Source organism: Copadichromis virginalis, linkage group LG13, assembly GCF_057382275.1.
Source record: "Copadichromis virginalis isolate Kocher_CV1m ecotype Utaka linkage group LG13, C_Virginalis_male_GT1.1, whole genome shotgun sequence".
Classification (NCBI taxonomy): Eukaryota; Metazoa; Chordata; class Actinopteri; order Cichliformes; family Cichlidae; genus Copadichromis; species Copadichromis virginalis.
Window position 1 is genome coordinate 5,348,177 of NC_140630.1, and position 27,007 is coordinate 5,375,183.

At 40.7% G+C, this 27,007-nt stretch overlaps 1 protein-coding gene across 1 annotated transcript in view; it reads left to right on the plus strand.

The window, feature by feature from the left end:
- gfra1a (gdnf family receptor alpha 1a) overlaps positions 1 to 22,992 on the plus strand; it is a 104,765-nt gene extending 81,773 nt beyond the window's left edge. The window contains exons 6-10 of the mRNA XM_085477016.1: positions 3,297 to 3,406; positions 4,089 to 4,223; positions 15,536 to 15,717; positions 21,435 to 21,482; positions 22,709 to 22,992. Of these exons, the coding sequence (XP_085333142.1) occupies positions 3,297 to 3,406; positions 4,089 to 4,223; positions 15,536 to 15,717; positions 21,435 to 21,482; positions 22,709 to 22,861 (628 nt within the window). The 3' untranslated portion in view covers positions 22,862 to 22,992. The remainder of the gene's footprint in view (positions 1 to 3,296; positions 3,407 to 4,088; positions 4,224 to 15,535; positions 15,718 to 21,434; positions 21,483 to 22,708) is intronic.
- Positions 22,993 to 27,007: the final 4,015 nt, after the last annotated feature.

The following is a 27,007-nucleotide window of genomic DNA, read 5'->3' on the forward strand; positions in this document are numbered from 1 at the left end:
CTTAGAGGGAAATTTCACCGAAAGTGGCTTGCGGCAAATATGCTTTGACCTCGGCTTTACTCTAATCTTAACTCACAGAGCCTAAAATCGAATTCTTTACAGTGTGCAGACAAGCTTTCTGTCTGCAAATCTGAGGCAAGTCCCCACTTTGTGAAACACATTTGTGCATTAACACTGGCAGTCCCAGGCTTCTACCTTTCTACCTTTAAAACCCGCCACCAGCCAAATGGCTGGTAGGCTTTTAGCTAAGCTTTAGCTTCAGGCAAGTGGAAGCTAAATTGGCTAGTCATTCATATGTAAATTGGGTTGTTACCTGGGAATTCTGGAGGGAGGGGAGTGGGGGTGTGTGGATGAGGGGGTGGGGGAGCTGCTAAAAGCGGTGAGCTTCCTTTTGTGTTTCATCTTGATGCATTCTCAATCATCCAGGGAAACAAATCTCCAAAAGTCACCAACTTGGAGTGTTTCAGTTTGCCATCTTAGGGAGAAATCAACACACATGGGTGTATGTCCTTTGTTGCTGACATTTATTGATAAAAACAGTACAAAAAATCAACCATTTGTACACATTTTTACAAATAATTATAAAAAGTGAGTGAGTACATTTCAACATTTTCAGCAATCACTCACAATCCTGGCACTGCCCCATAGACACCTCTTTACATTGTGTAGTAGTCAGTGTAGCACCAGCAGTAATAAATTGTCTGCCTTTATGCCTCAAGTCTCAGACTCACACCCACGTACACTGTAGGGTTCCTGCATTAAGAGTCAGAAAAGAGTAATTCAGTGATGGACATCTGACACTGCCCTCACTAGTGTGTGTGTGTGTATATGTGGTTATGCAGTCTCCGGAGGCTTGAGCCAGCAGTCTTGTGGGTCTCTGGGATTAAATGGAGGCATTAGGCATCATAAATGAGCTCCATTTGGACTGTGGCCTCAGGTCTCCCTCCCTCTCGCCTCACCCTCTGTCTCTGCTTAACAGCAGGCAGCAGTAGTAAATTTATACTGCAAGTTTCTCTTCTTCCGTCCATCTTTCTCCCAATGGAACTCTCCTATGAAGGACCGATGATGCCAGAATTTAGTTTATTATACTAAGAATTCAATGTAAATTTTCTGCATTTATTTTTGTATAAGGTAATTTTTTAAAGTGATTACAGAAATATAGAAAGATACTGAATTTGGAGGGTTTTAGGACATTAGTATGGTGGATGCAGAGGAAAAGGATGCATATATAAATACTTTTTTTTTCAAATTCTTTGACTTGTCATTTTATTAATATTGATAAACGTAACTCAAAAACGAAACACAATGAATGGCTGCATTTATTTTTATGTTGTTGTAACATATTTACATATTCAGTCATTTATCTTTTTTTCTTCATTTTTGATTTTGGCAGCTTCAACCCTCCATACACTCAATCCATCACACATATGCTCAGGGCTTGAACAACAGGTCTCACTGCAGCACGGCTTCCTCCCGGTCCATTTGTCAGTTAGCACAGACAGATTAAAGCCATGCATTTCCACAAGTTCCCTCACCATATGTCAGGTGTAGTATGCTGGCTGCTGTTGACAGCTCTCGCCAGGCACTGCTCAGCTCTGCACCAGATTGGTGTGATAAGACGGATCACACTGCAAGTGCAGATACAACCCCATGTCCAAAAAAACTATCCATCCATCCATCCATCCATCCATCCATTCGCTTATCCTTTTCAGGGTCGCGGGGGGCGCTGGAGCCTATCCCAGCTGTCATAGGGCGAAAGGCGGGGTACACCCTGGACAGGTCGCCAGTCTGTCGCAGGGCCAACACACAGGGACAAACAACCATTCACACTCACATTCACACCTAGTGACAATTTGGATTATCCAATTAACCTATCCCCACAAGCTGCATGTCTTTGGACGGTGGGAGGAAGCCGGAGTACCCGGAGAGAACCCACGCAAACACGGGGAGAACATGCAAACTCCACACAGAAAGACCCCGGTCTGATGGTGGAATTGAACTCAGGACCTTCTTGCTGTGCGGCAACAGTGCTAACCACCGTGCCACCGTGCTGCCCAAAAAAACTAACAGGAACAAAAGAGAGAGAGGGAGGAAAAAGGATACACTGCTTTGCAAATCATTTGAACTGTATCTGGATGCGTGAAACTAGTATAAAGAGCATCTTAAATGCTGAAAATGAGAAATACTAAACATGCTCATTTTGAATTTGATGAATACAACCCAGGCTGTCCATCAAGTCCTTGAAAACCTAACATCTCATGTTTGGCATGAACTTGGTCAAACTCACTTATATTACAAAGATCAACTTTACTTGGGCATTGTAATATTCTTCAATTACTTTTTTGTTCCTAGTAAATCAAACAGAACACCACTGAATATATTTCACATTTGATCAAATATTGAACTAAAGACGATCTTTGGTGTCCAGTTTTTAAATTCCTTCGAAGTCACTACAGGTATTAAACAAGTCCTAACAAACACGCACACAAATTAAGCAAGAGTAGTTGGTGGAGACCAATTATTGCACATTCAGCATACCACCTTTGAATTTTATGTGCAGTTTTGGCTATTGTTGTTGCTTTTACTCAGCAACAGTGCAGGAACACAAGCTATGCAAAGCTTTTTACTGACATTTAAAACCATTTAACAGTATTTTACCAAAAAAAAGCATTTGGAAAAAATGTGTCATACTTACTTTAAAAAAATGTACAAAAAATGTGAAAATCTATCCAGTAACATCTGCTGTTTTGTGCAAGTAACTTTTGATTTTCTGACCTGTTCTGACCGTGTTGGGAAATGTCTCAGCTTAGTTTGACGTTTTAACAGTAGTGAGAGGATTTATAGCCGAAACTGCACCAACACACCAAGATGGTTAAAGATGTTTGAGTCTGAAGGTGTTAGCTTTGTGTCAAAGAGCCACTATATCACACGTAATTTCACTTCAAATTGTGAATTCCTTGGGACTACAAACACCATTTCAATTTCACAAACCACTGCACCTGGTGCAAAAGTGTAAACAAACATTTTTGAAGGAGGTAAATGAAACAGAACACACTGGGCGGAGAATAGTCCGTAGCTTCATTCATTCCAGGATACAAACCAGCCGCAGCATAAAGGGTCATCTTACTGCACTGAAGTCAGCCATTAAGAAGGCTAATTGAATTGAGACAAATGACTTCCAGCGGACACTAATTTCAACCGGGCCTTTTGCTGCTCATTTACAGTCGCATTGGCCGTCTGAACTTATCTGCTGGAGCTATAATCACAAAATAGTTTTTGATCTGTGTGTCTTTTAGGTCACGACTCGCTGACTTCTTTGTCAACTGCCAGCCGGAGCCCCGCTCGCTGTCAGGCTGCCTGAAGGAGAACTATGCAGACTGCCTCCTTGCCTACTCGGGTCTGATTGGTGAGTTCGCTCGATTGTGACCGGTCAGGTTTGACTTGGGATTAACTGCAGTTTCTAAGATCTTGAAATATGAGAATTTGCTTAAGACATTGTTAAAAATGCAACACAGCTTTGACATGAAGAACCAAGCTGTAATTTTTTGTAGCTATCTCACTCACAACGTGGACCAATCCCACTCTTGATTTCTTCCCGACAACAGTTACTGCAACACTCGAGATTTGGTCCTCTCAAGTCGCCAAACCTGACCACGCATACACACACTGTCCACACAGCGCCAATTCATTCTGCCTACTGCAAAACAAAATGGCCTGTTCTGGACTGCAGCCAGCACAAGGGAACAATCCATTGGGGGAGTGAGAAATCACTGACTGAAGCTATTTACTTTCCCTCGCAGAGAGAGAGCCTATTCTTCACTCCACCTTCTCTGCATTCTGCTTCCTGGAGAAACTCCACCAGACTGCGTTTCTCTTGTAGAAAATAAAAATCATCACTGCTAAACATTTATCATCAACACAGCACGATGATGATACCTGATATTTTGAAGGCTTTAAATTTTTATTTTATTTTTTTAATTGGTAGTTAGCAGCTCATTCAGGGTTGAACAGTTTACAATAAAGCCTTGTTTATGGACCACATTTGTTACTGAAAATAATCAGTGAATCATTCTATCATCTTTCTCCAGGTACTGTCATGACTCCCAACTACCTGCGCACACCCAAAATCAGTGTCTCTCCCTACTGCGACTGCAGCAACAGCGGCAACAATAAGGATGAGTGTGACAAATTCACTGAGTTCTTCACAGAGAACACCTGCCTACGTAAGTTTTCCTCTTGTGCTGCTCTACTTTGACCAGCTGTTATCTGTTCAATTTTCTTTTTTGACTGTGGATTAGTCTTAGCAGCTCTTCTGAGTTCTGTGTCTGTCTGTTTTCACCTACTCTGCTCTGCTGGTCATATTCTTGTTGTGCACTTTTATCCCTTCCTTTCTTTCCAGTATCTCCTTCTTACCAAATATATCCCATTGCCATGCTTGCATTGTTATCCAGCAGCATAACAGAAAAAAAGCCAGTCATATTGCACCAGAGTGTCTCAATGTGTAGCAGAACTCCTGCTCCAGATCTTTGACAGAAAGAGGCTTTTCCATCTAAACCCTCTTACGCAATGACTTTAATTAACAAACCTACTTGAAGTCACACATACGCACACACACGCACACACAGTCGTGTTTTCATATCTTAGTGGGGACATTTAATTGACAAAATGATTTCCCTAGCTGCTGACCCTAACCCTAAGCATCGAAAATGAATGCCTAACACTAACCCTTAGCATAAATGGAACCATAGCCTAATTGTAACCTTGACACTAAAACCACTTTTGGAGTCTTAAAAATGTCTTCAAACTCATGGAGACGGGAAAACTCTCTCGCGCTCTCTCTCTCTCTCTCTTCCACATACATTCAGTGTAAACACACCTGTTTCTAACCAGATTAATATGGGTCTGTGCACATGTAAGCCAGCCTCACTTTGAGTTTCCTTGTAATCTAAACTGGTTCTGCTCCTTCTGTTTTGATACTACACTCAGTGGCAGTCAGCTGCTTCTTTCCTCCCCAACACAGTTTAAGTGTAATGTGATTCCTAATTGATTCCTCTACGGAGGTCAGGAGACAGGGTCACAGCTGGAAGACAATCTCCCTCAAGGACACCCATGCTGGATGAGCATATGTGCTCACCGAGCAGCTGGAAAATGAAGGCAGTGTGGAACTGTAGACTGCAGTTTCTGTAGCAGCCACTTGAGGTTGGCTCTAAAAGTGAGTACATTTCCACACATTCCCATGTTTAACCTCCTAGGACCTGGCGTCCACATATATGGACATCACATTTTGGGTTATTTAGCCCAAAATACTCACTTTTGCTCTACAAGGGCCTGATATCCACTTATGAGGACATACTGCCACTGATCTATCGAAATTTTAAACGAATATCCTCATTGTGGCTCTCATTTATCTTAGAAACAAAAATCAGGTTAAAAAGAAAAACCTGGTAATTCTTTGTTTTTACTTTCACCGGGTCCCAATATGCCCAAATATCAAAGAGAAATTAAAAAATGCATGTCGTGGAAGAGTTTGGGTCTTAGGAGGTTAAATACCCATCTTAGCAATATTAAAAAGCACATTTACAGCTGGTTCTAAAATATGGGTTTGGCCTAATGGTGTGTAGATGTTTTTAAACTCCCTCTAGACACTTGAGTTGTGAAAGTGGTTGGTTTTGGATTACAGGTGTCTTGATCCAGGCAGGTGTAGGTGGCAGCTCTCTGCTAGGCTTCCTCTTTCCTGAGCCCGAACCACTTGACCATTCTGTGGTTCCTTTTAGAGCGTTTTAGATGCTGTTGTCACTTTTATGCTTCAGTTTTTGTGAGTGAAATTGTAATATTTCATTGGTTTGCTATTTTGCACTAATTGCCAGATATGTGTGCTTGAGTGTGCCGTCATAGGTATAATGCAACTAACAATAATAGCTTTACTTGGGAACTTGGCATGCAACCCTCTCGTTCAAATGCTATTCCAAAAAACTGACATGGCATGCAGAGGCTTCAAAATGCAGAGTCTTAAACAAATGTTTATCCTCATGGTGTCACCGTATTTCAAGAGAGAGGGAGAGCAAGGCAGGGCAGCATCATAAGGGGAAGCATAACAGCTGACTCAGGAAAGAGGAATGCAGGAACAGACACACAGTGGACTAATAACTCAACAAGAACCAGGAGGGAGCAGAAAACAGGTGAAAACAATCAGGTGAACTTAAAATTGGAAAATGTTTTCATTTAATCAGCAAAGATTTTGATGAGACAGTGTCGCTGCCATCTCCTGCTTTAGTTATAAAGTATGTTTAATGTAGCTTCTGATGTGTGGTAGCTGGTATGACATGGGTCAAGTGTTGATAAAAACAAATCTCCTATTAAAGATTCCAGCTCTTCTTGCGCTCTGGAATTTTACTTTAAGACACTTTTAATTGGCATTTTGGTTTAAATTATGTCGGCAAGCAAAAATCAGTTAAAATTGCAAATTGTTATTTATGTGATTGAAAAAAAAAATTAAACATATCAAAATAAAACTTGGTTGTTGTTTCAGTAATGCGGCCTCTGCATTGCTTATATAGTTCAGAGTAGGTTAAGAACCTATCCCAACTCTAACAGGGCAAGAGGCTGAGTACATCCTGACAAGTAGCCAGTCCATCAGACGGCTGTCATGTCAGCTTTACGATAAGAATGTTGAACTCTATAAATGCTAAACATGGTACTTACTCCCACTGTGTTGTAGATGGTAACCCAGCTCTCATCATCACTGGTGAATGAGCCTCGGTATAAAAGTGGGGTTCCTTTGAAAGAGAAGTGGAGGTTCATTAAAATTCCCATACAAGTACATTTTTCAGGACTATGTCAGTGGCATTTACAAATAGCAGCCATTGTTGACGTGGTCCAGCAGTGCACCAGGATTTGAAAGTTATGTTTTCTGGGCGGAATTGCGTAACTTTATAATCACATCTCATACGCTGCCATTAGCTGTGTTTCTGGTCACAGGGTAGATATTAATTCAATATTTAACTGTCCTTCAGTTCTTTTTCTAATCTCTGCCAACTCCCAGTGAGAATATCTGTCTTATCAGCTGCTGAAGGTCCCTCTGTATTCACCAGCTTGATCCTGATGTACAGTGTAATGTACAGTGTTTTTTGTTTTTTCCTGAAAAAGCCTCGAGTGGCAATTTGAATGAGTTAACACTACTTGCAGCTTCTTTGAAATCTTGTTCACATTGCTGTGGTACAAGCAGCTTTAACCTGTCACTGGGTGAAAGTTGGTCTGAATGATGAATTCGTTTTGTGCAACATAGCACAGATTGACCACTATCTATTTGCAGCTGTCAAGATGTACAGTCACCTTAATTAAAAATTCAGTATTCGATTGATGAAGCAATCAACCACGAGACCCGTGTGGCAAGCAGTCAATTGGGCAGGGTGTTCATGTGTGGGTGTGTGCTGTAGAAAGTGGTGTGCATTGAAGACAATGAGCTGTAGTCACAATGAGGGGAATGAGTTGGTGCCGGTTGTTCGGCTCTACATGAGCAGAGTGGGTGGTTTGATTTTCCTCTGTCAGAATGGCAGTTAGCAGATGAGAAAACACCAACAAGAGGCAGCCTCGTTTTCACCAACTCTTCGCTCTTTCACGCTCTCATTTGTCTTCTCCTCTTCTATTATCTTTTTCCCCTCCCTCTTCTTGTTTTCTCTACTCCGTTGTCTTTTTACCAGTCAGGGTTAACAAGGTTCCTCTGCTCTAGATAATAAGGGCCGCTGCAGTCGGCGTGCGTGTGTGTGAGTCTGCACCCAGTTAGTGCACGTGGGAGACATGAAACGTATTGTAAGTCTTTGCTTCTGCGTGCTGGCATGATTTTGTGTGTTCAAGTGTCATTGTGAGATTTCCAAGATCAAAGGGGGTTAACGTGGGTTAAAACACACCCTCTATATCTACTATTTGCTTTTATTCACTGGGGAAGTTGAACATAGTTCAAAGTGAGAAGGAATACGCCTCCTCTGACTCTTCATTATTAGTCTCAGTTCTCCCTTTTTCTTCACTGCTCCCTTATTTTTCCCATTACAACCCTTTCTTTTTCCCTTGTTCTCCAGCTCATGCTTCATCCCACTTCTGTCTGCTCATCCCAACTCTTTGTCTCCATCTCCATCCTTTCATGCCCTCCCTCCTTCTGCTCTCATTAGGCTTGCTCAGCAGTAAGTGGAACTGACAACTCTGACGATCTTGACACACACCAGCTACAGGGTCATGGCTAGAAAGTAACTTGAGGAAGGACAAAGACTAGACAAAAAGACAGAAAAGAGGATTTTTTGAGCATTACATTGGTTTGTATCTTTCTAAGCTTCTGACTTCCTTAAATGTGTATGTTTTGTTGTGTGAGCTTTCAGAGTATTGAGGTTGATTATAGCACACACCTCCTTCTGCATTCCTATCCTGTAATTTTTTTATACAGCTTCTCGGTTATTGTGTGACCCACCCCCAGGTTCGGATCCGCTGCTTTAATATTCTCAAGGAGACACTGTAACTTTAATATATTCAAAGCTTTTTTAGTGTAATTCCTCCCTGTTTCCTGCATATGCAAAGGTCACGCCGTCCAACATAATTCTAGTATTACAACAATCCATGTACATGTAAAGTGAGATAAAGTGGTAATGTAGACATCTGCATGAGGCAAACTCATACTATTAACACCAATATCTGCTGCAGTGGGAAGATGATATCATGTTTGTTCTAGTGCACATTGCCGTTTGCATTGATGAAGGTTAAATCATTGTTTGTCCTAGTGTTTTAGAAAGGTTTATTTGAAAGAGATTTGCTACTTAGTGTATATAAAAAGGCTTCCGGTTTAATTTGACTCATTCATTTGGATACTGGAGTTATGCACGTGGCTGTTTGCTGTTTACTAGTCATCAGTTCTGCCTGTTTGAGTCACTGAACTGGACGTCTTGTGTTTGTGGTTTTAGTCGTTTTTTATTAATGAAGTTATATCAGGTATAATATGGTTTTCTGTGTGGTGTAGCCCAGCGGTCCCCAACCCCCGGGCCTCGGACCGGTACCGGTCCGTGAGTCGTTTGGTACCGGGCCGTGAGAGTTGAGGCTCAGGTGTGAAATGTATAGTTTTTATCGGTTTTCAGCGTTATTTTATCGTTTTTATCATTAACTTGGTTTTCCTGGGTCTTTTCACGTGTGTTATGAATAAATCTTCTTTTTTCGGTACCGGTACTAGTTTTATTTTGTTGTATTCATCCGCGACACCTTAAAGGCCGGTCCGTGAAAATATTGTCGGGCATAAACCGGTCCGTGGCACAAAAAAGGTTGGAGACCGCTGGTGTAGCCCACTCAAAAAGTCTGTGAATTTCTTTTTGATTAACCTGTTTAGTTTGTTACTTTGCACTAATTGGCAGACATGCTTAACAACCCTGCTTTCTAGCTTTAGCTGATAATTTAACGCTCTACGTTGTCACTGCGGCCATTTTTCTTTTCAGAAAAACAGCATGGGTGCATATTAAAGGCTGATGCTGAAACTTTAGAATGTGGAGTCCAAAACCAGCGGGTGACATCAAACTGGCCACATAAATCTCATACAGTCAACAGTATCTGAAAACTAATGTACTGAATATATTTTGTTTGGTATGCCACAGAGTCATTTTTATGTATCCTGAGTAAATAGTAGCAGGACTTCCATTAGCTCTGTATCAAATGTGTTGAGGAAAGCCAAAGGCTCAGTGTCTTTAGGTTTATTATGCAAATATGCTCAAGGATTGATGCTTTTCCCTTAACATAATACTTTCTCTTCTTGAAGTTTAATCTGTAGGAAGTGAAGTGAAACCATAGAAATTGTGTGGTAGTGTGTGAATGTCAGAGGTACGAGTGTGAACTTGCCCAGTGTCACCTTAGTGAATAATATGCTCATGTTGGTTAGTGTGCTGATGACATTTTCACTCACAATGAAAGCTACACATGCTATTTTACATAAGTACAAAAAGGTTTCGTTTTTCATTCAAGATAAGAAGATCAAATATTGATTAACTGCTATTTTGCAAATGCTGGTAAGCAAACAGCTCTGATGCTTAAAATGTGGTATTTTGCAAAAATAATTTGCATAACACCTAGCTGTATTTGCATTTATAATGTTTTAGAGAAGATTAGCTTGTATTTTGTTTTTCAGTTTTGGTTGTTGTCTAATTTTGAGAATGGGAACTATTATCCTCATTGCCAACTCACGAGAGTGACTTTGCATGATGCACACATCAAAATCATCATTGGTTCCTTTTCCTTGTGCAGCCACTCACTTGATCTTCTGACTGAAAGAAACTGTTTTAGTGCTACTTTTGCACTAATGTTTAAAATGACTATAGTATGAAATTCTGCTCTTAGTGTGATTTTAAAATGGAAAAAAAAAACTCGAATCCTTAGTATTTGGCTTATACAAATACTGACCTCAATATTTAAAACTGTGGTCATGTTAATATGCGCATCCACTGTTGTAACTGTAGATATATTTACAGATATTTGTATGTGAGCTCTTCCAACAGAAACTAAGGAAATATCAATAATCCTTTTTTTAATCTCTGAACAAAGTTTTTATTTCTTTCTACAATAGCATGCTGAATAATTAATCAAAGATGTCACCTTGCCAAAAACACTTCAAATGAGTGGAAATGTCAGAGAGGAGCCAGGAAAAAACACAGGTTCCAAAACATTGTATATCTAAAAATAAGGAGTGGAGTGAGCACACATGCAGGTCTGATGTCCTGTGCCTTAATTTGACATGTAACCTGTTTTTCACGCACGCTCACTGTGCTGCGAGTGTGTTTTGTAATTAGGCCTTAGGTGAGGAGACAGACAGAAGAGACAAAAAAGAGCCCATCAACACCTCCAATATCCCCATCAGCCTTCTGCTGTCTCGACACAAAGCTACCAGCTACGCAATCGCATACACACACATCGGCGAAAAATTAAATATTCACGTGCTTGAGCAGAGCCGCACGCATCAGGGCTGCAGGATATTGACAAAAATTACTTGTTTTGTGCTGAATATTGCATCTCCAAAAATTAATGCCAGCCAATTTCTTCAGCTACCGCATCTCTTGTGAAATGTTAAACAAATATGTTGAGGGAATAATATTTTGCATTGTCACTGTCAAAATGAAAGGTACACACAGAAAAGGCATGTCTATTGTTATAGCTAATAATAAATAAAACACAATCATAGCCTTTTTTTTTCTGCCATTATATGTGATTTCTACACTGATAAAACTAAACTAAACAAAAAAGTAGTTTTGTTTAAGTTGTGCCAAATCACAACAACGACCTTCACAATAAAGTTCTATAGAATCTACATTAATGAAAACATTATGCTGTTTGTCTCTGTCAGAGATCTTTCTCTTACCAGAGCTCACTTTGGCAAGGCACATCAAGTGAAGAAGCCTCTGGGTTTGCTTAGTTCGAGATTACTAGTCACATTTATTAAATCTGCAGACTGGAACTAACTCAAAGGTTCTTTCTAGGTCATGGGGAGTTCAATTGGAAATCAGTTTCTCAGGAGGAAGGAAAGGAAAGACCAGAGGAGCGGAAGATCGTGATTTGTTCAGTGGCTTCAAAGAAACTCTGTTTAAATCTAAGTCATTTATCTTTCACCATTTTCTTTACATGGACTATTCAAACAGATCAGAACAAAATCTGATTGCATAAAATTCCATAAAATATCCTTAAAATCCAGACTTTTCTAATGCATGTAGCCAGAGGTAAACATTTTGAGAACATTATCACCTTCTGAGATGCCAGGCACACACCGAGGATCCCATCATTCCTCTTGCACAAGAAAACGAGTAGATTTGGGTCAGCAGGAATTAGGGGACGCTGTCTTGCTGTGTTCAGAAAAGACTACGAGGATTGTTTCTCTCAGATCTGATATCAGCCATTCTTCAGTTTTCACAAATTAATTTTGCTAACACGGCTGCTGGTACTCCTTTGGTCCTGCAAAGAAACAACCGGTCTAAAGGATGCCACTCTACAAAGGCCTGGAATTGAATCAGCAAATTTACAGGTCTGCAGGCTGAAACAGGTTCACTTGGTTTTTAGATCCTCCTTTAAACTGGTTATGGATGTGTGTCCATATTCTCTTTAATGGAGTGAATGTTTCCTGAACTACTGGAGAAAATAAAGCCTCATTTTCTCCAGAAGCAACAACATAGACTGGTGTCAGCATCATATTCAGATACAAGGCAAATCACCAGGCATATATGTATTAGTCAGTATGAGCTTTCTTACTATAATACAAAAAATATCTGTCTTTATGTATGTATGCTTATTTCTCCTCAAACCCTTGCTACACCATCTGTAACTCAGCAACTAAATGTCATTATACTAATTTTTTATCATTTTTATGTTCAAAGTAACAACATTACTGTGTGTTACATTACATCATTTCACAAATGAACTTATCAAGTCCAGCTGGGTGTATTTAAGGACTTTATGCAAAGTTTTTAATGTCAAACGTTGACTGATCTTTTTAATGTATTTAATGCATTGCAAGTTATTGCAGGTGCAGGTTAATGACATGTTATACCTTAAGGTACATGAATCTGCAACCATGAATCTGCTTTTACTCTCAAATATAGATCTTTTATCATTAATGAATTATGATGGATCTTTTTTAATACAGATATATCTCAATAAGAGCTAGAAAAGACTGATAGGTTATTCTGCTAATAAAACACATTTTATTTTAAACTTAATTGCAGCACTTTATTTTAGCTCCCCTCTAAAAGCAACACTGCGTTTCTGCATTGATGCTCTATGTAGGCAATCAATTTTAAACACAGATTATAGTAATAATTTACACTAATATTTATATAAATTTGTCTCACAACTGCGTTTTTAATTTTTGACGTTGGATTTGTGTTACGACTGTGACCGTAATTGTGTGTGGAGTTGAGTGTCTAGGTGCTCCTCCGGGGTATGTTATGATTTGGCGTTGGTATTGTATTGTTTTTGCGTGACTGTTATGTGTTTCCTACTTTATTTTGAAAGTCTATGTTATCTTAGTGTGTTCAGTTTACGTTTCCCTGTCTCGTCAGTTCTGATTTGCCCCAGCTGTGTTTCCCTCCTGTTGTCCATTCCCTGATTGCTCCCTCCATGTATTTAAGCCCTGTGTTTCTGTATGTCATGGTCGCGATCTTCTTCCCCCCCGTTGTAAATAGTTTGGCGCCTTGTGTGTGATGTAAATAAATATTGTGTTTTGCTTTAAAGAAATTAGTTGTTGATACTTTCGTTTTGGGATGATTTTGGCGGAAACCCGTATTAGTTTTTTCTCGTGTGTTTTTACCTTATTTTTATTTTCCTTATTTTTGTTTTTCTGCGTTGCACCCCGGTTGCCTAGGCCGGGGTGTAACATGTGGGGGCTCGTCCAATCGCTGTGGGGTCCGAGGGCCGCTTCAGCCGTTCGCCGTTGCTGGAGGGTCCGGGGGAGGGACCGCTTCAGCCTCCGTCTGTCTTCGCTGGAGGGCCCGGGGACCGCTCCAGCCTTCATCCGCCTTCGCTGGAGGGTCCGTGGGACCACTCCAGCCTTCGTCGTCTGCTGGAGGGTCAGGGGGACCGCTCCAGCCTCCATCAGTTTCATCTGCCTCCGCTGGAGGGTCCGTGGGAGGGACCGCTTCAGCCTCCGTCTGTCTTCGCTGGAGGGCCCGGGGACCGCTCCAGCCTTCATCCGCCTTCGCTGGAGGGTCCGTGGGACCACTCCAGCCTTCGTCGTCTGCTGGAGGGTCAGGGGGACCGCTCCAGCCTCCATCAGTTTCATCTGCCTCCGCTGGAGGGTCCGTGGGACCGCTTCAGTCTTCATTTGCCTTCGCTGGGGGGTCCGAGGGACCGCCTCAGCCTTCGTCGTCTGCTGGAGGGTCCGTGGGACCGCTCCAGCCTTCATCCGCCTTCGCTGGAGGATCCGAGGGACCGCTCCAGCCTTCTGCAGCTGGTGGGCTGCGTGTCCGTGTGTGCAGCTGGTGGGCTGCGTGTCCGTGTGTGCAGCTGGTGGGCTGCTCGTTTGTCTTCGCTGGAGGATCCGAGGGACCGCTCCAGCCTTCGTTTGTCTTCGCTGGAGGGTCCGAGGCACCGCTCCAGCTTTCGTCCGCCTTCGCTGGAGGGTCCGAGGCACCGCTTCAGCCTTCGTCTGCCTTCGCTGGAGGGTCCGAGGCACCGCTTCAGTCTTCGTCCGCCTTCGCTGGAGGGTCCGAGGCACCGCTTCAGTCTTCGTCCGCCTTCGCTGGAGGGTCCGAGGCACCGCTCCAGCCTTCGTCTGCCTTCGCTGGAGGGTCCGAGGCACCGCTCCAGCCTTCGTCGTCTGCTGGGGGGTCCGTGGGACCGCTCCAGCCTACACCAGCCTTCATCCGCTTTTGATCAAAACATTTCACTTGGGGTTAAATGTTTGATATTTGGGTAAGGGGGTGTTACGACTGTGACCGTAATTGTGTGTGGAGTTGAGTGTCTAGGTGCTCCTCCGGGGTATGTTATGATTTGGCGTTGGTATTGTATTGTTTTTGCGTGACTGTTATGTGTTTCCTACTTTATTTTGAAAGTCTATGTTATCTTAGTGTGTTCAGTTTACGTTTCCCTGTCTCGTCAGTTCTGATTTGCCCCAGCTGTGTTTCCCTCCTGTTGTCCATTCCCTGATTGCTCCCTCCATGTATTTAAGCCCTGTGTTTCTGTATGTCATGGTCGCGATCTTCTTCCCCCCCGTTGTAAATAGTTTGGCGCCTTGTGTGTGATGTAAATAAATATTGTGTTTTGCTTTAAAGAAATTAGTTGTTGATACTTTCGTTTTGGGATGATTTTGGCGGAAACCCGTATTAGTTTTTTCTCGTGTGTTTTTACCTTATTTTTATTTTCCTTATTTTTGTTTTTCTGCGTTGCACCCCGGTTGCCTAGGCCGGGGTGTAACATGCGGGGGCTCGTCCGGGATTTGAACCCGGGACCTCTCGGGGTGTAACAATTTGTCAAAGAAAATTGCGGAAACCAACAAACCTGAACATGCAATATGAAAATACTGCATGCTGTTCATCATACCGACATAATCACGTGTCTTTGCACATGTAAGTATGAATATTTGAGTGGGGTTAAAGAGCAGTTATGCAGATCAGCTCTTCCTTCCTTTACCACAGTTTTCAGGGTCATAATTCACTGTTGGAGGGAAGAATATCATTACGTTCAAACAGCAGCTCTGTAAGGCTCAGCTTCCCTCTGATGTGTGTGTATATGCATGTGTGTGTGTTTTACATCAAAGCCATAGAAGGCTATTAATAGGGTTGCTAATGGACTCTAATGGTAAATAGCCACATCAGCACTCAGGTTTTTGACGGTGTGGTGAATTTATAATGGAGGGAAGTGATAACAAAACTTAAGTACCCACTAACTCTCCTATAATTGTGGTTTGGGCAAAATACAGTTTTACTTTTAACACGGGGATTATCGTGCATTTGAGCCATGAAATAACTTAACTTACCTGGATTTGGTTTTCTGGACAGGAAACCTATAATCATTTCTTTTCTTCCCTTTGTAGGTAACGCCATCCAGGCCTTCGGGAATGGAACTGATGTCGGGGTGTGGCAGCCCATGTCCCCCGTCCAGACCACCACCTCCATCACCACCCCCTACCAAAGAAACCGTGAACGCAACCCCAACACCATTGACAACCACATTAACACAGACCCTGCAATCTATCACTTCTGCGGCAGCCTACAGGTGGGTCACACACGCAGGTTAGCTTGACCAGATGTCCCACATATCCAGCCAATCTCCAACATTTTTTATTGTGTCTAGTTTTCAAAGATCAACACTGCAGGAGCGGTACTATTTTTTTTTTAGTCTGGGTTTATCCAGTGGCTTTGAAGATGGCAGGGAAGGCTGTCATCCTGCAGGTCAACCTGTCATCATCTTTTGCCTCCAATGCTGCCCCTGAAAAATTGCAAACTACCACAAAGCGAGCCGGCATGGAGTTTTCAGGGGGATTTTATAGAGGCTATCACAAAGAAAATTAAATAGCACTATAAGAAGGAAAAAAATGACTGCTGAAGTCTGTAAGAAAATGATTCTCAGACCTTTTTTTCCCTTTTTCCCGGTGTTATTTCTCAGTTAGACACCATATGACACCATACATGTGAGTCTCACATTTGAGGTTATACATATCAAGATTGTGTGTGTATGTGTGTGTGGGTGGGGGTGGGGGGATATATGTGTATTGAGAGTGTGGGGAGTGAGTTGGAGGGTGGGGTGGGCTGCTTTTAACTATGTAAAGCACTTTGTGCTACATTTTTTCTGTATGAAAAGTGCTTTATAAATAAAGATTGATTGATTGATTGATAAATTTAAGCCTCCTTTGAGATCCTCCATCTTCTGAGGGAAATGACTGGGTCTTTAGCGATTTAAGTCAGCACTTTGGTTGCAGTTTGGTGCCGAGTTTATTGCAGCTTTTACTGCTGCTTTTTCTAGAAACCTGTTTGATGGGTGTAGTAAGAGTGCACCACAGTAGTAAAGCTGAGGGTTTTAAACCCACGACAAACCGGCCAAAATAAAGAGTGATAACATAAGATCTATGTAGCCTTGTCATTTGAAATCACCTATTTCTTTTTAGAAACAAAATCGATTATTTATGTTACTAATCCATTTAATCAACCAGTTATGGAGTTCAGAGTCACGGGGGACTCTGAACCCATGACTGTTCAGCGTTATAGAGTCAGGGCAGGGTACGTCCTGGACAGGTTGCCAGTCTATCACATGGCTGATAAAGCAAGACTGACAAACATTCATTACTTATTAACATCTTCAGCCAATTTAGAATTTAATTAACCTACCAAACATGTTTTATTTAAATATTTAAAATATTAATTAGCACAACACTGAAGCCAGAGCTGCATTAATCATGGAAAACTGGGCACCTGACTGAAGGCAGAACAACTGTGACATTAAAAATTCATTAATAAAAGTAATAATTATGAAAATTTACCATTTTTTGCTTTTAGCTAGTTTTACTTTTAGTTCTGTGTATATTTTCTATGTTTAATCTTTTTGATTTTTATGAAACTACAGACGCACATTTAGACAAACTATGACTGACTGCATGAAGGAAGTTGAGCAAGTTGCAAAGTGGCGTGCAGATGCACAAATAGCATGCCATTTATAAAATCGGCCAGTTGCTTGGTGATCTGATGTGGGCTGGCATTACAGTGATGTACCAGAATGACAAAGGATGACTTTGCAAACCTGGCTTACATACCATTGTGCTCAAAGTCCTACAAAGGTCTGCTGTGTGTATATCAGAGGTTAGAAGGTGAAAAAGTCTGCTAAGAGCTAAACCTGACACTGAACAACACTTGTTGCTGCAGGACAAATCAGTAGTGGCTGCTTTCAGTGATGTAGAGAAGAATCAACCAGTAATGTGGTTCTGAGGTGATGTTACCAAGCGCCACACCAACACTTCAAAGTGTCTTAGTAGCAATGTAGCTGGCTATGCTGGGCCGTTCTCCACATTACTTACTCAGTATGAGAATAGCATAGCTTTTAATCTATGTGAAAGTGATAGCTGCAACATATAATATGTATGTGGGTGAGGAAGGTTGTACTGTATGCACGTAGGCACAGACAGTATAAGCAGCCATGAAGCCCTGCAAGTTAAGTTAACAGACAGATATTCTAGATAGATGCAATTACACACTCAAGCCTGTTCACACAAATCCACACAAAGGCAAGCGCACTCACACAAACACCCAGTCTGCACTGATAATGAGCTTTGGTAGTGTACTGATGCGTGTGTGCTGTTGGCACTGCTCTGATACCACGTCAAATACAAGTTAATGAGAGAGTTGTTGTGTGTGTGTGTGTGTGTGTGTGTGTGTGTGTGATTTTTTTTTTTTTTTTTTTTTTTTTTTTTTTTTTTTTTAAATGTGTGTGTGTATGTAAGCATCAATGCGGACGATGCTGTTGAAATGACACACTCGGGGGACAGGCCTGTCAAGAAAACTCACTCTACTCTCCTCACTGATCTCTCTCCTGTACAAACACACACACAGACGCACAAACATGCAGAACAATCACCATTAAACACTGACTCAAAACCTTTCCAGTTTCAGCCAGTGAGAATCTGGCAGATCTGAAGTGCATTTACCCCGGCTTGAAAGACGAAAAAAATTAAAGTGGAGAGAAAAAACGTTGAAGGTGTTAAAAGCTGAAAGCTCCTCACCTCCCAGTGAGATCTATATTTTTAGGGGCTGGAGAATAACCAGCCTGAGACCTTTCAAATTATCAGTGTCTATAAATCGAACTTGGCTCCTTTATAAAATGTTCAAACATGTGGCTGAACAGTGTTTTTCTCAAGCTGCCAGCTGAATTTGAAGAGACCCAGCTTCCTTTTTCTTGTCTTCGTTTCTTGTGCTGGAGAGGGTACTTTCCTCTCTGTTTAATTTCCCCACTGTGTGTCTTTGTTTTGGCGGTAATGTGAAGACGCTTTCATCCTCTTTAGTTTTTACAGGAAATTAAGATACTAGAATTGCCGCGTTTCTTCTTTCCTCACACTAAAGGGCTAAAATTTACACACATGTTCAGAGAAACACATACACATAAATGTGTGCAGATCAGCACACATTTAAAAACCGCAGGGCTTTGTCAGCCTGATTTCTCTTTTTTTCTTTTTTGTTGTTATAAATATAGTTGACTCCAAAGCAGACAGGAAGTACCCTGGACAAATATGGAAATGTTCTACATGCTAATGTGACTTTTCCAAACAGGGAAGTAAATCAGAAAAACAAAACAAAGAACAGCGATGTGTATTTGAATTCACTGACCTCCACCCATGCACATATTTGTTAACGGACTTGATGTCTTTGTAAAAGAAGACGAAAACTCTAAATGGCTCAAAAGTCCAAGAGGAAGCTAAGGCAATAAATGTGTTTCAATTGCTATGTTTGTCAGTTTTAAATCACAATTATTATTACATTACACTTTTAACATCACCAGAAAATCTTATAAAGACACGAATGACTAATATTCACAGTTGCAACAATGCAAATCTTACAAATATCTGCATCTAAATTGCTGAATTTGTTAGTCATCATGAAGATGTTGCAATCATAAAAGCAATAAAGTGGCAGATGGAAGCCTACATCTATGTGCGATGTAAGGTTCACATTCACATGATTAAGCTTTTCCAACGTTTTGCAGCGAAACACTCGGTGCCCTCGGGATTCGAGACTTCAGCAACAAGCTGTAAAACTTTATCGTCTCTTTCAGTGATGAGACGGGGAAACGTTTAGCACAATGGCGGTAAACACAGATGGGCCTTAATCAGGAAACACAACCCCACAATGACTAAGCAAGTTGTGCTTAGTCATTGTGTTGTTATTTTTTCCTTGACAATGCTTTAAAATCTCAGCTTGTTCTGCTGTTTGGGTCGTTGTGCAGAGGCCTGCAAATACACCATGATTTATAGACATCATTCCACCCAACCCTTTTTTTTCCACTTTAGCGCTGAAGCATGGGTATAATAACAAAATACACATTCTCACTTTCTATAATACTATGCCTGCTACATTCTGTGCGTCCCTATTTTTGGCCTGAATTCACTATACTGTATACAGGAGCCATTTATTATGCTGCCACACCTACTTCCTGTATACACACAGGCGTTTCACTTACAGCATCCATCCTCAATACATATATTCAGTGTGCAGGTCATTAGAAGAAAAGAGAAAAATAAAGTTTCTTTTCTTGGAGGTAGAAAAGAAAAACAGGTAGCAAACTCATAACCAGCTGCTTAATTCACCAAATGCACAACAAAAATACAAGATGTTCACATGCTGATTACAAGGTCTACACTGCCAATCAGTAAATCAGCTCATGGTGGGCTTGCAATCAGCAAAAGTGGTAATCACTTCTAATCTGTTTAGAAATTTGCCTGAAGAGCTTAGACCCAGAGGACATGATTGTCACGATGTTATGTTTCTTTTTTTCCATTGCTGCTCTTTTTTTCCATTATATATTTTTTTCATGTACTGTGCCGAGTAACGCTGAATTCAACACAGTTAAATATGTTCTTTTGTATTCCCTGTTCACAGTTATCTCGTGCAAAGTGAACTCAGAGGTTTTGATGTATGTTCCAACGCTGGTTGCGGCGCATTAGTTTCTGTTCTATTTGAATTTTGGATTCTAGACTTCAAACTCCCAGTCTTTGGATGTTTGCTGACTTTTTGTTCTGTTTTCTGTCAAGATGATGCCACAATAACCTTCAGTAATGTTACGTTCTGGGCTCTGGTGGTTAACTTCAACACTGAAACCACAGTTGTCATAATGAAGCTGCTTCTTTACTTTAAAGATGATCTCTTAGATATGACAAAAGTTATTTCCAATTAAACCGACCGTCCCTTTTGATCAGGACTGTATTTTGTATGTTTTTGTATGATTGAAATACCAGCTAGAGATGTAAAAAGCAATTTCTAGTTTAGTACCTTTGCCTTATGTGATTGTATGATATATTGTTAGATATAATCAACACTGTTTAACAAAATACAAATACATTTCTACATTTTTTCCTAAATAAAAAATGAAAGACACTAATATTAGCTGACACACAGTTATTAAGTAGTAATTAAGTAACCCAGCAAGCATTTTGTTGAAAAACTGGATGGTCATGGTTGGCTGAGCTCAACCACAGAGTTGCATTCTGCATCACAGAGCATTTCTGCGTTTGGTATGATATCTACGTATGCTGTAATTTTAATAGTACTCTCGTAATAATCATGAAAAAAAGTTAAGCCTTCAAATTATCCGTCATGGTTGTCATCACAGAACAGTCCCTAACCTTCATTTACGCACATGGTGAAAGCGTTTGTGTGTGTGTGTGACAGACTGGGACTCAAAGGCAGTGTATTTGAGTGTGTGACAGCTGCTGAATGATAAATCTGAGATCAAATCAGAGTGGGGGTTTGACTGTCCCCCTGCGCTCACTCTCGTTCTTCTTGTGTAAATATCAGAGGCTTTAAAAGTTTAACAGGCTCTCAGCGTAAACTCTGCAAGGTTACTGTAGATTTTTCCAATTCAGCTTCAGGTTCCAATCTGCTTTTATGATCAGAGCAGCACCGAGCTTTCATAAATGCACAGAATGAATGTGATAGTTGTTTGAAGTTTAGTCACAGTCACAGTGTTTGAACACCGATCCGTGTGTTTTCACCTGTTGTGAAAACACATTGACAGAATATTTTCAGTCTAATTAAAATTATATTGCTGCATTGATTGTTGAACAAAGCAAATGAATTGCTTCTGATTCTCTGCTGACAGTCTCTGTTTTGTGATGTAACATGCACACTTCAGACTCTCGACCTTGAAACTTCAGTAACGTATAACCCGACTGCCATTTGCAGATATAAGCTTGATTGTAGGTTGAGATGTTTGATTGTATCCTTCTGTTGCAGGCTCAGAAATCGCAGTCAAACTCGAGTGCCGATGGCGTCATCTGTGTGGTAAGTTCAATGTCGGTGAATGTTGTCCCTGACAGGCAAAGTAACTAACATTGATAATCTCGTTATAATTTAATGATTCTGCTAGGGAAACGTGTTCCTGGTATACATGTGGGTGTTACTGTGACACATACCACCCAAATAAATAATATCACACTTGTTCACATGATCATAAGGTCTTCACCCAGCCCTGAGTCCAAATTAGTATCCCACAATATGTGTGAGGTATTCTCCTCCTCACTCATTTTAAAGTAACAGAAACAGAAGATGTGCTGCCAACATCCCCGCATCTACACCACAGCACACTAAGAAAACTCACCATAAAGGTCTTGTATCTATCTCCGAAGCGTCAGGGTTATTTTGGTGACACGAGGGGGACCTGTGCTTTTTTAGACGGGAGGTTTTATTACGGTGGCCGTTTGGTTTATATTGATGTTACAGGTTAAAACTGCTATTAAAGATTTGCTTTGAGATACAGTATCGCACAAAGAGAACCTATAACTTGTTTCGGTGGTGAAAGCTCAAACTGTTATGCCCTTTCATTTGATACGACAATTTCATTCAAGACCACAAGGCAATCGGCAAGTTATCATATCATCACCAATTCTAATTGACCCAGCTGAAAGTCTCTGACCTCCATCTGACAGTGATTGCCACAGCAATCCTTCCTGCCTTCTTTGTAAACTCCTGTTCTTTGTAGTTCCTTTGAGGCTGAAATGGGATCGTTGCTTATCTGGTGGCTTTTAAAGTTCACTGTAAATGTCATTGTACAATAATAAGGCACTGTTATGCACTGGACTGACATTTAATAGAGGCAGGGGCAGGTCTTGGGGAGATGACCCAGCCGTTAGCTTGCAGCTTTATTAGCCAAAGACCGCTGGTGAAGTCCTGTATACACATACCAGCACGTGGTGCACATGCAAATTTAAGCACGCACACACACTTCTACTTTTTAACTTTCCACGGTGGCATTTTACTTATAAAAACAACCTTTCATGGTTTAGTGTGCCACACCAAATGAATGCTGAAGACATTTTAAACATTGTGAACATGAGTATGTAGGCATAATATTAACAAAATAAAATAAAAATAAGCAAAAGTTGAGGCATTTGCATTTCCTCCTAATTTCCTCTGCAATGCCAGCTGCATATTGTGAACATAATCTTTCTGGGACATCTCAGAACCACGCTGAGCTCATTTTCTCCAATCTCTGTCTACCTGTCTAACAGGACCCTCAGATAGATGGTCCAAGTACCTCCAACGCCATCCTGAGAAACTCGGCTGCCTCCAGATGGCCTGAGGGCCTGGCCTCCCTGCTGCCCCCGCTGTTCTGGCTGTGGTACTGCAGCCTGCCGGTGCTTTCCTGGCAAGGCAATTTGTAGCTGCGTCACTTCCCAGCAACAAACAGACTGACAAACACATTTGTATAAAAGAAGAAGACAAACAAGGAATTATATCCTTTCTTTTCAGTTAGACCTGTTGTACTTTTTTCTCTTGGATTCTGTCTTTTAATTCCTGCTTTGATTTGTTGTTGTTTTTTTTTAATGAATTTTTGAAAAGCTTTGTTGTTTCTTTCTTTCTTCTCTTTTTTTTTTTTTTTTAGCGTTGCTGCTGTGTGCTAAAACAGTGATCTGCTATACATGTTAATTCAAGTTTTGACTGTGTGCTCACGTTGGGTTAGTCAGAGAAAGAGGTGATTTAAAACAGCTTCGTACCCCGCTCACTTGGGCAGAGATGAGAAAATACTGGAGGACTACATTCCAATAAACCACAGCGTGTGACTCTTGGAACGCAATGTAAACGAACATCAATTTTCAGAGTTGTCTGATCAGTTTTCACCCATGTCTGTTTGTGTGTTGAGGCTATAGGTGGGATCTTTCGCTTAAAAGTCACAGTGAGTTCAGTAATGGCTACATATTATCACTTGGGCAGCCTTTTAGGTGTTACTCCATCTCCTCTGTGGTATGTGTCTGTTTTGATAATGCCGTGATCTGGTATTTTACATTTTTATGAGCTGAATTAAATGTCACTTGACGAAAAAAAGTCATTTTCTTTTTTTAGGACAAAATACATTAACTTAAAACGTCAGAGAAGTTTAGCGCCCAAACTGTTTCTATTGTAGCTCATACTGAACACAGATTGCCGCTGGCAGAAGCACACAGGCAAAGTCCCACAAACACTTGATGCACATTTTCACACAGTCAGACAGAAACACACAGCAACACACTAGGTCCGAGGCTTTCGGCTCCCTTTCTTCACTTTATAAAACGGCGTGTTGCTCAGCGATCACAGGTCGGGACGCTGCTGTGGACGGCTGAATCCACTCCACTCGTTAGTGATTGTGCATACTTGCAATTGTCCAAACCATGTTTAATGTTTCTTTTGGAGAAGGTAAGAGAGAAGCTGCTAAAGTTTTACCTGAATTTTCCTTTTTGCTTAGATGAACGCCACTGCATCGAGCCCACAAAAACCAGAGCTGACAAAAAGCAGGCTTGCTGCTGTAGAGTGTAATCAGCACTAACTCATGCATCCATCAGTACATCGTCTTCTGTCACTTCTGTGTTACAACTTATTGCCTCAATTGTAAAACTGTCAAAGCATGTTCAGAGAGGAAATGTTAAATTTAAGCTGACCATTTGCTAAACCCCATAAGCCGTAGTCACTGTTGCTAATTAATTCCAGTATGGTGAGTTTCAAATGACATAAAAGAGGCAGAATTTCCTCTTCATTTTAAGTAGCAAAGATCTGTCACAGATACTTTATAATCTCTAACTAACAAGCTTATTTACATAATTAACATTTACTGGTTAGAGAACGAGAACCTCAAATGAGGGTTTTTGTTGTACACTTGCAGGCTACACGCCAACTCTGCTTCCTAATATAAGCTGTGCTGTTTGCCTGAAATATGCTAGATGTTTGCTAGCCTTCACCTCAGCTAATTCAGGTCACTGAACTTGACCCCTCGGCCATATTCGTGGTGTTGTTACCTTTTGGAGCATTTCTAGTGTGATCACTTATTCAATAAGATTCCTGTGTGGTTAATTTGGCCAATAGTCTGTCCACTAAGTCCAGTTTTAATAACGGAAGTTCTCATCTTTTAGTTGTATATTACTTGAATATTATCAACAGGTATATGTGTCTGTGCAGTGTGACAGTTCAGTCTGTGGGTGCACCTTCCTAAGAAAACTTGTTAGTGTTAGCTAACAGCTTAGCACTTGACTCTGTGGTCCTAATCTGTCACTTCTAGTTCCAAAAACAAACAAATAAATAACAAGAAAGTATCCAAAGTTCAGTACAAGCTGCTTTAAAACAAGACGCACACACAATAGACAGCCTATTGTGGTTCCAGGGAAACCGTGAGCATGCATTTAGCAGATTTGGAAATGCAAATTATTTTGTTCTAATATGTCATCATTAGAAACTTGGAAAACTAGAAACAGTTTTGAGAATGAGAGCTAACTTTGGTAAATGTTCCGTGGATGATGCTCCTGAGGGCAAAGAGTCCTGATCTGACAGTGTTAGTTGTTAATAACCTAATAATTTTCAAATTTGAATTATAAAGAATATCAACTTAAGAGTTGATTTAGGTATTTGAAATGGAACGTTAGAGTCAAGAGATGATACCACCCTTCCTACTTTTCAAATATTGTTAAATTGCTCTTCGTGACGAACACCACTTTGCCATGTTGAACAGACTTCAAAGCTTGACACCTTAAGCACAGGCAGGAGTTTAGCAAATGGTTACTTTTGTCTTCTGATCTATATGGAAATCATTAATGGTTTTGTGCGTCTACTTTGGATGACTACTGGAAAAATTTAAAAAAGGGAAAAACACGGCATTGTGGCATCATTTTTCCAGCTTTTCCATTGGAGGCAAATAAAATCTTAGCTTTTAATTTTGACAGATTTCTCTGTGATCGGGATACTTACACACATCTCTGTGGCATGTTCAGCACTAGCCACTGACAAGATACTCATCACTCGCTGCTTAGGTTTATGTCGCTTCTCAAAACACAACTAATGTATAGTAGAACTTTAATGTTATTTACCGAGCATAAACATGGTATATGCACTGTATGTACTTGGCTGAAACTATGAATTGGACAAATAAATGTCTGATAATATTCTATTTCAGAGCATTGTGAGCTATTTTGACATTCAGATACAACATAGAGTACATTGAATAAGCCAGAATATTGTTTTTTTATAACAACTTAAATGTATATTTCTCTCAGTATGTACATGATTATGGAATATTATTGCATCTGAGGCAGAGGATATCATTATAACTCTCTTACTGTACCTTTAAAAACAGCTGTATTTCCTAAGCATACTGTTTTGTACCATAGCCCCATTTATGACGTTGCTAAAATGCAGTGTTGACAGGTTTTTCTTTGTTTGTTTGTTGTTTGGATAAAAATTACACTTATTTTTCTATCTTTTACTAATTTGTGCTCTTTTGATGAGTTGAAGTTAATGAGATGGACCTGCTAAAGATTTAAATGGTTCTTTTTTATGCTGAAGTTAAGGAAGACAGAAAACTCATTGCATGGTGTTAGAAATCAATATTTAAGGACAAATATATTCCGGACCATGCTTTGGAAGGATTTTTTTATGGTGTGTTTGAAGATGGTTGGGGACGTGGGATGATTCCCACAAACTGAATGTCTGTTTGGATGGAAAGTTAAAGAGAAATCTTATTAGTTGTTGTTTTACAAAAAGCCCTGCCTGGGACTGATTGCATTTCTAAGAACTGTGTCTTAGAGTATGTGTGATCATTTTATATTTGAATCCCAGAGCCGTGTCTTCGTGGTCTTTGGAATATGAGAGTGACTCAGTGCTTTCTGATCACAGAAGGCCTCAAAACTGGGGACACTTCCTCACAATGAAAGGATCCCCACTTTTGGACCAAACAAACAGTAGAGATGGTAAAAATATTTGCTGTCCTTCACAGTCCCATTTGTTCTTTTGAAATACCAGAAATACCAGCTTCTTTTGATTTTGAGTTTGCAGACTCCCTTAGCTATGTGGCATCATCAACTTCTTAGCTTGTGAAAATGTAAAATCTGTTGTACAAAAAGTTATAATTAAAAACTGTTAAATCACCCAGACTGCTTGTATGTGATGTTATTTCCCTGTGGAAACATGAAAGGTAGGCACCGGGCCCGTGGGAAAGGCAGGTGAGGCGGGCAGGATTAAAGAAACATTGAGGCCGTGTGAGGTGATCCAGAGAGGCCGATAAGATCATGTGTGTTAATGCAGCTGACCCTGGGTTACCAAGCCAGAGGAAACCCAAAGATAAAGTAAGAGTCATCTGAGGTTTCGCACAATTTTTTAGCTTTGACCAACTGGTGTGAGGAGGAGGGGTCACAGCAGACCAAGTGAGCACACAGCAATACTATATTATCCGAGGCACCGTGCTGAGAAACAGAACCACGGGGAACAAAAGGGTACACGCATACCAGAGACCTTTGTGGCAGGTGCTGGACTTTAAGAAAAACTTTCAAAGAAAGAAGGCAAGATCCATA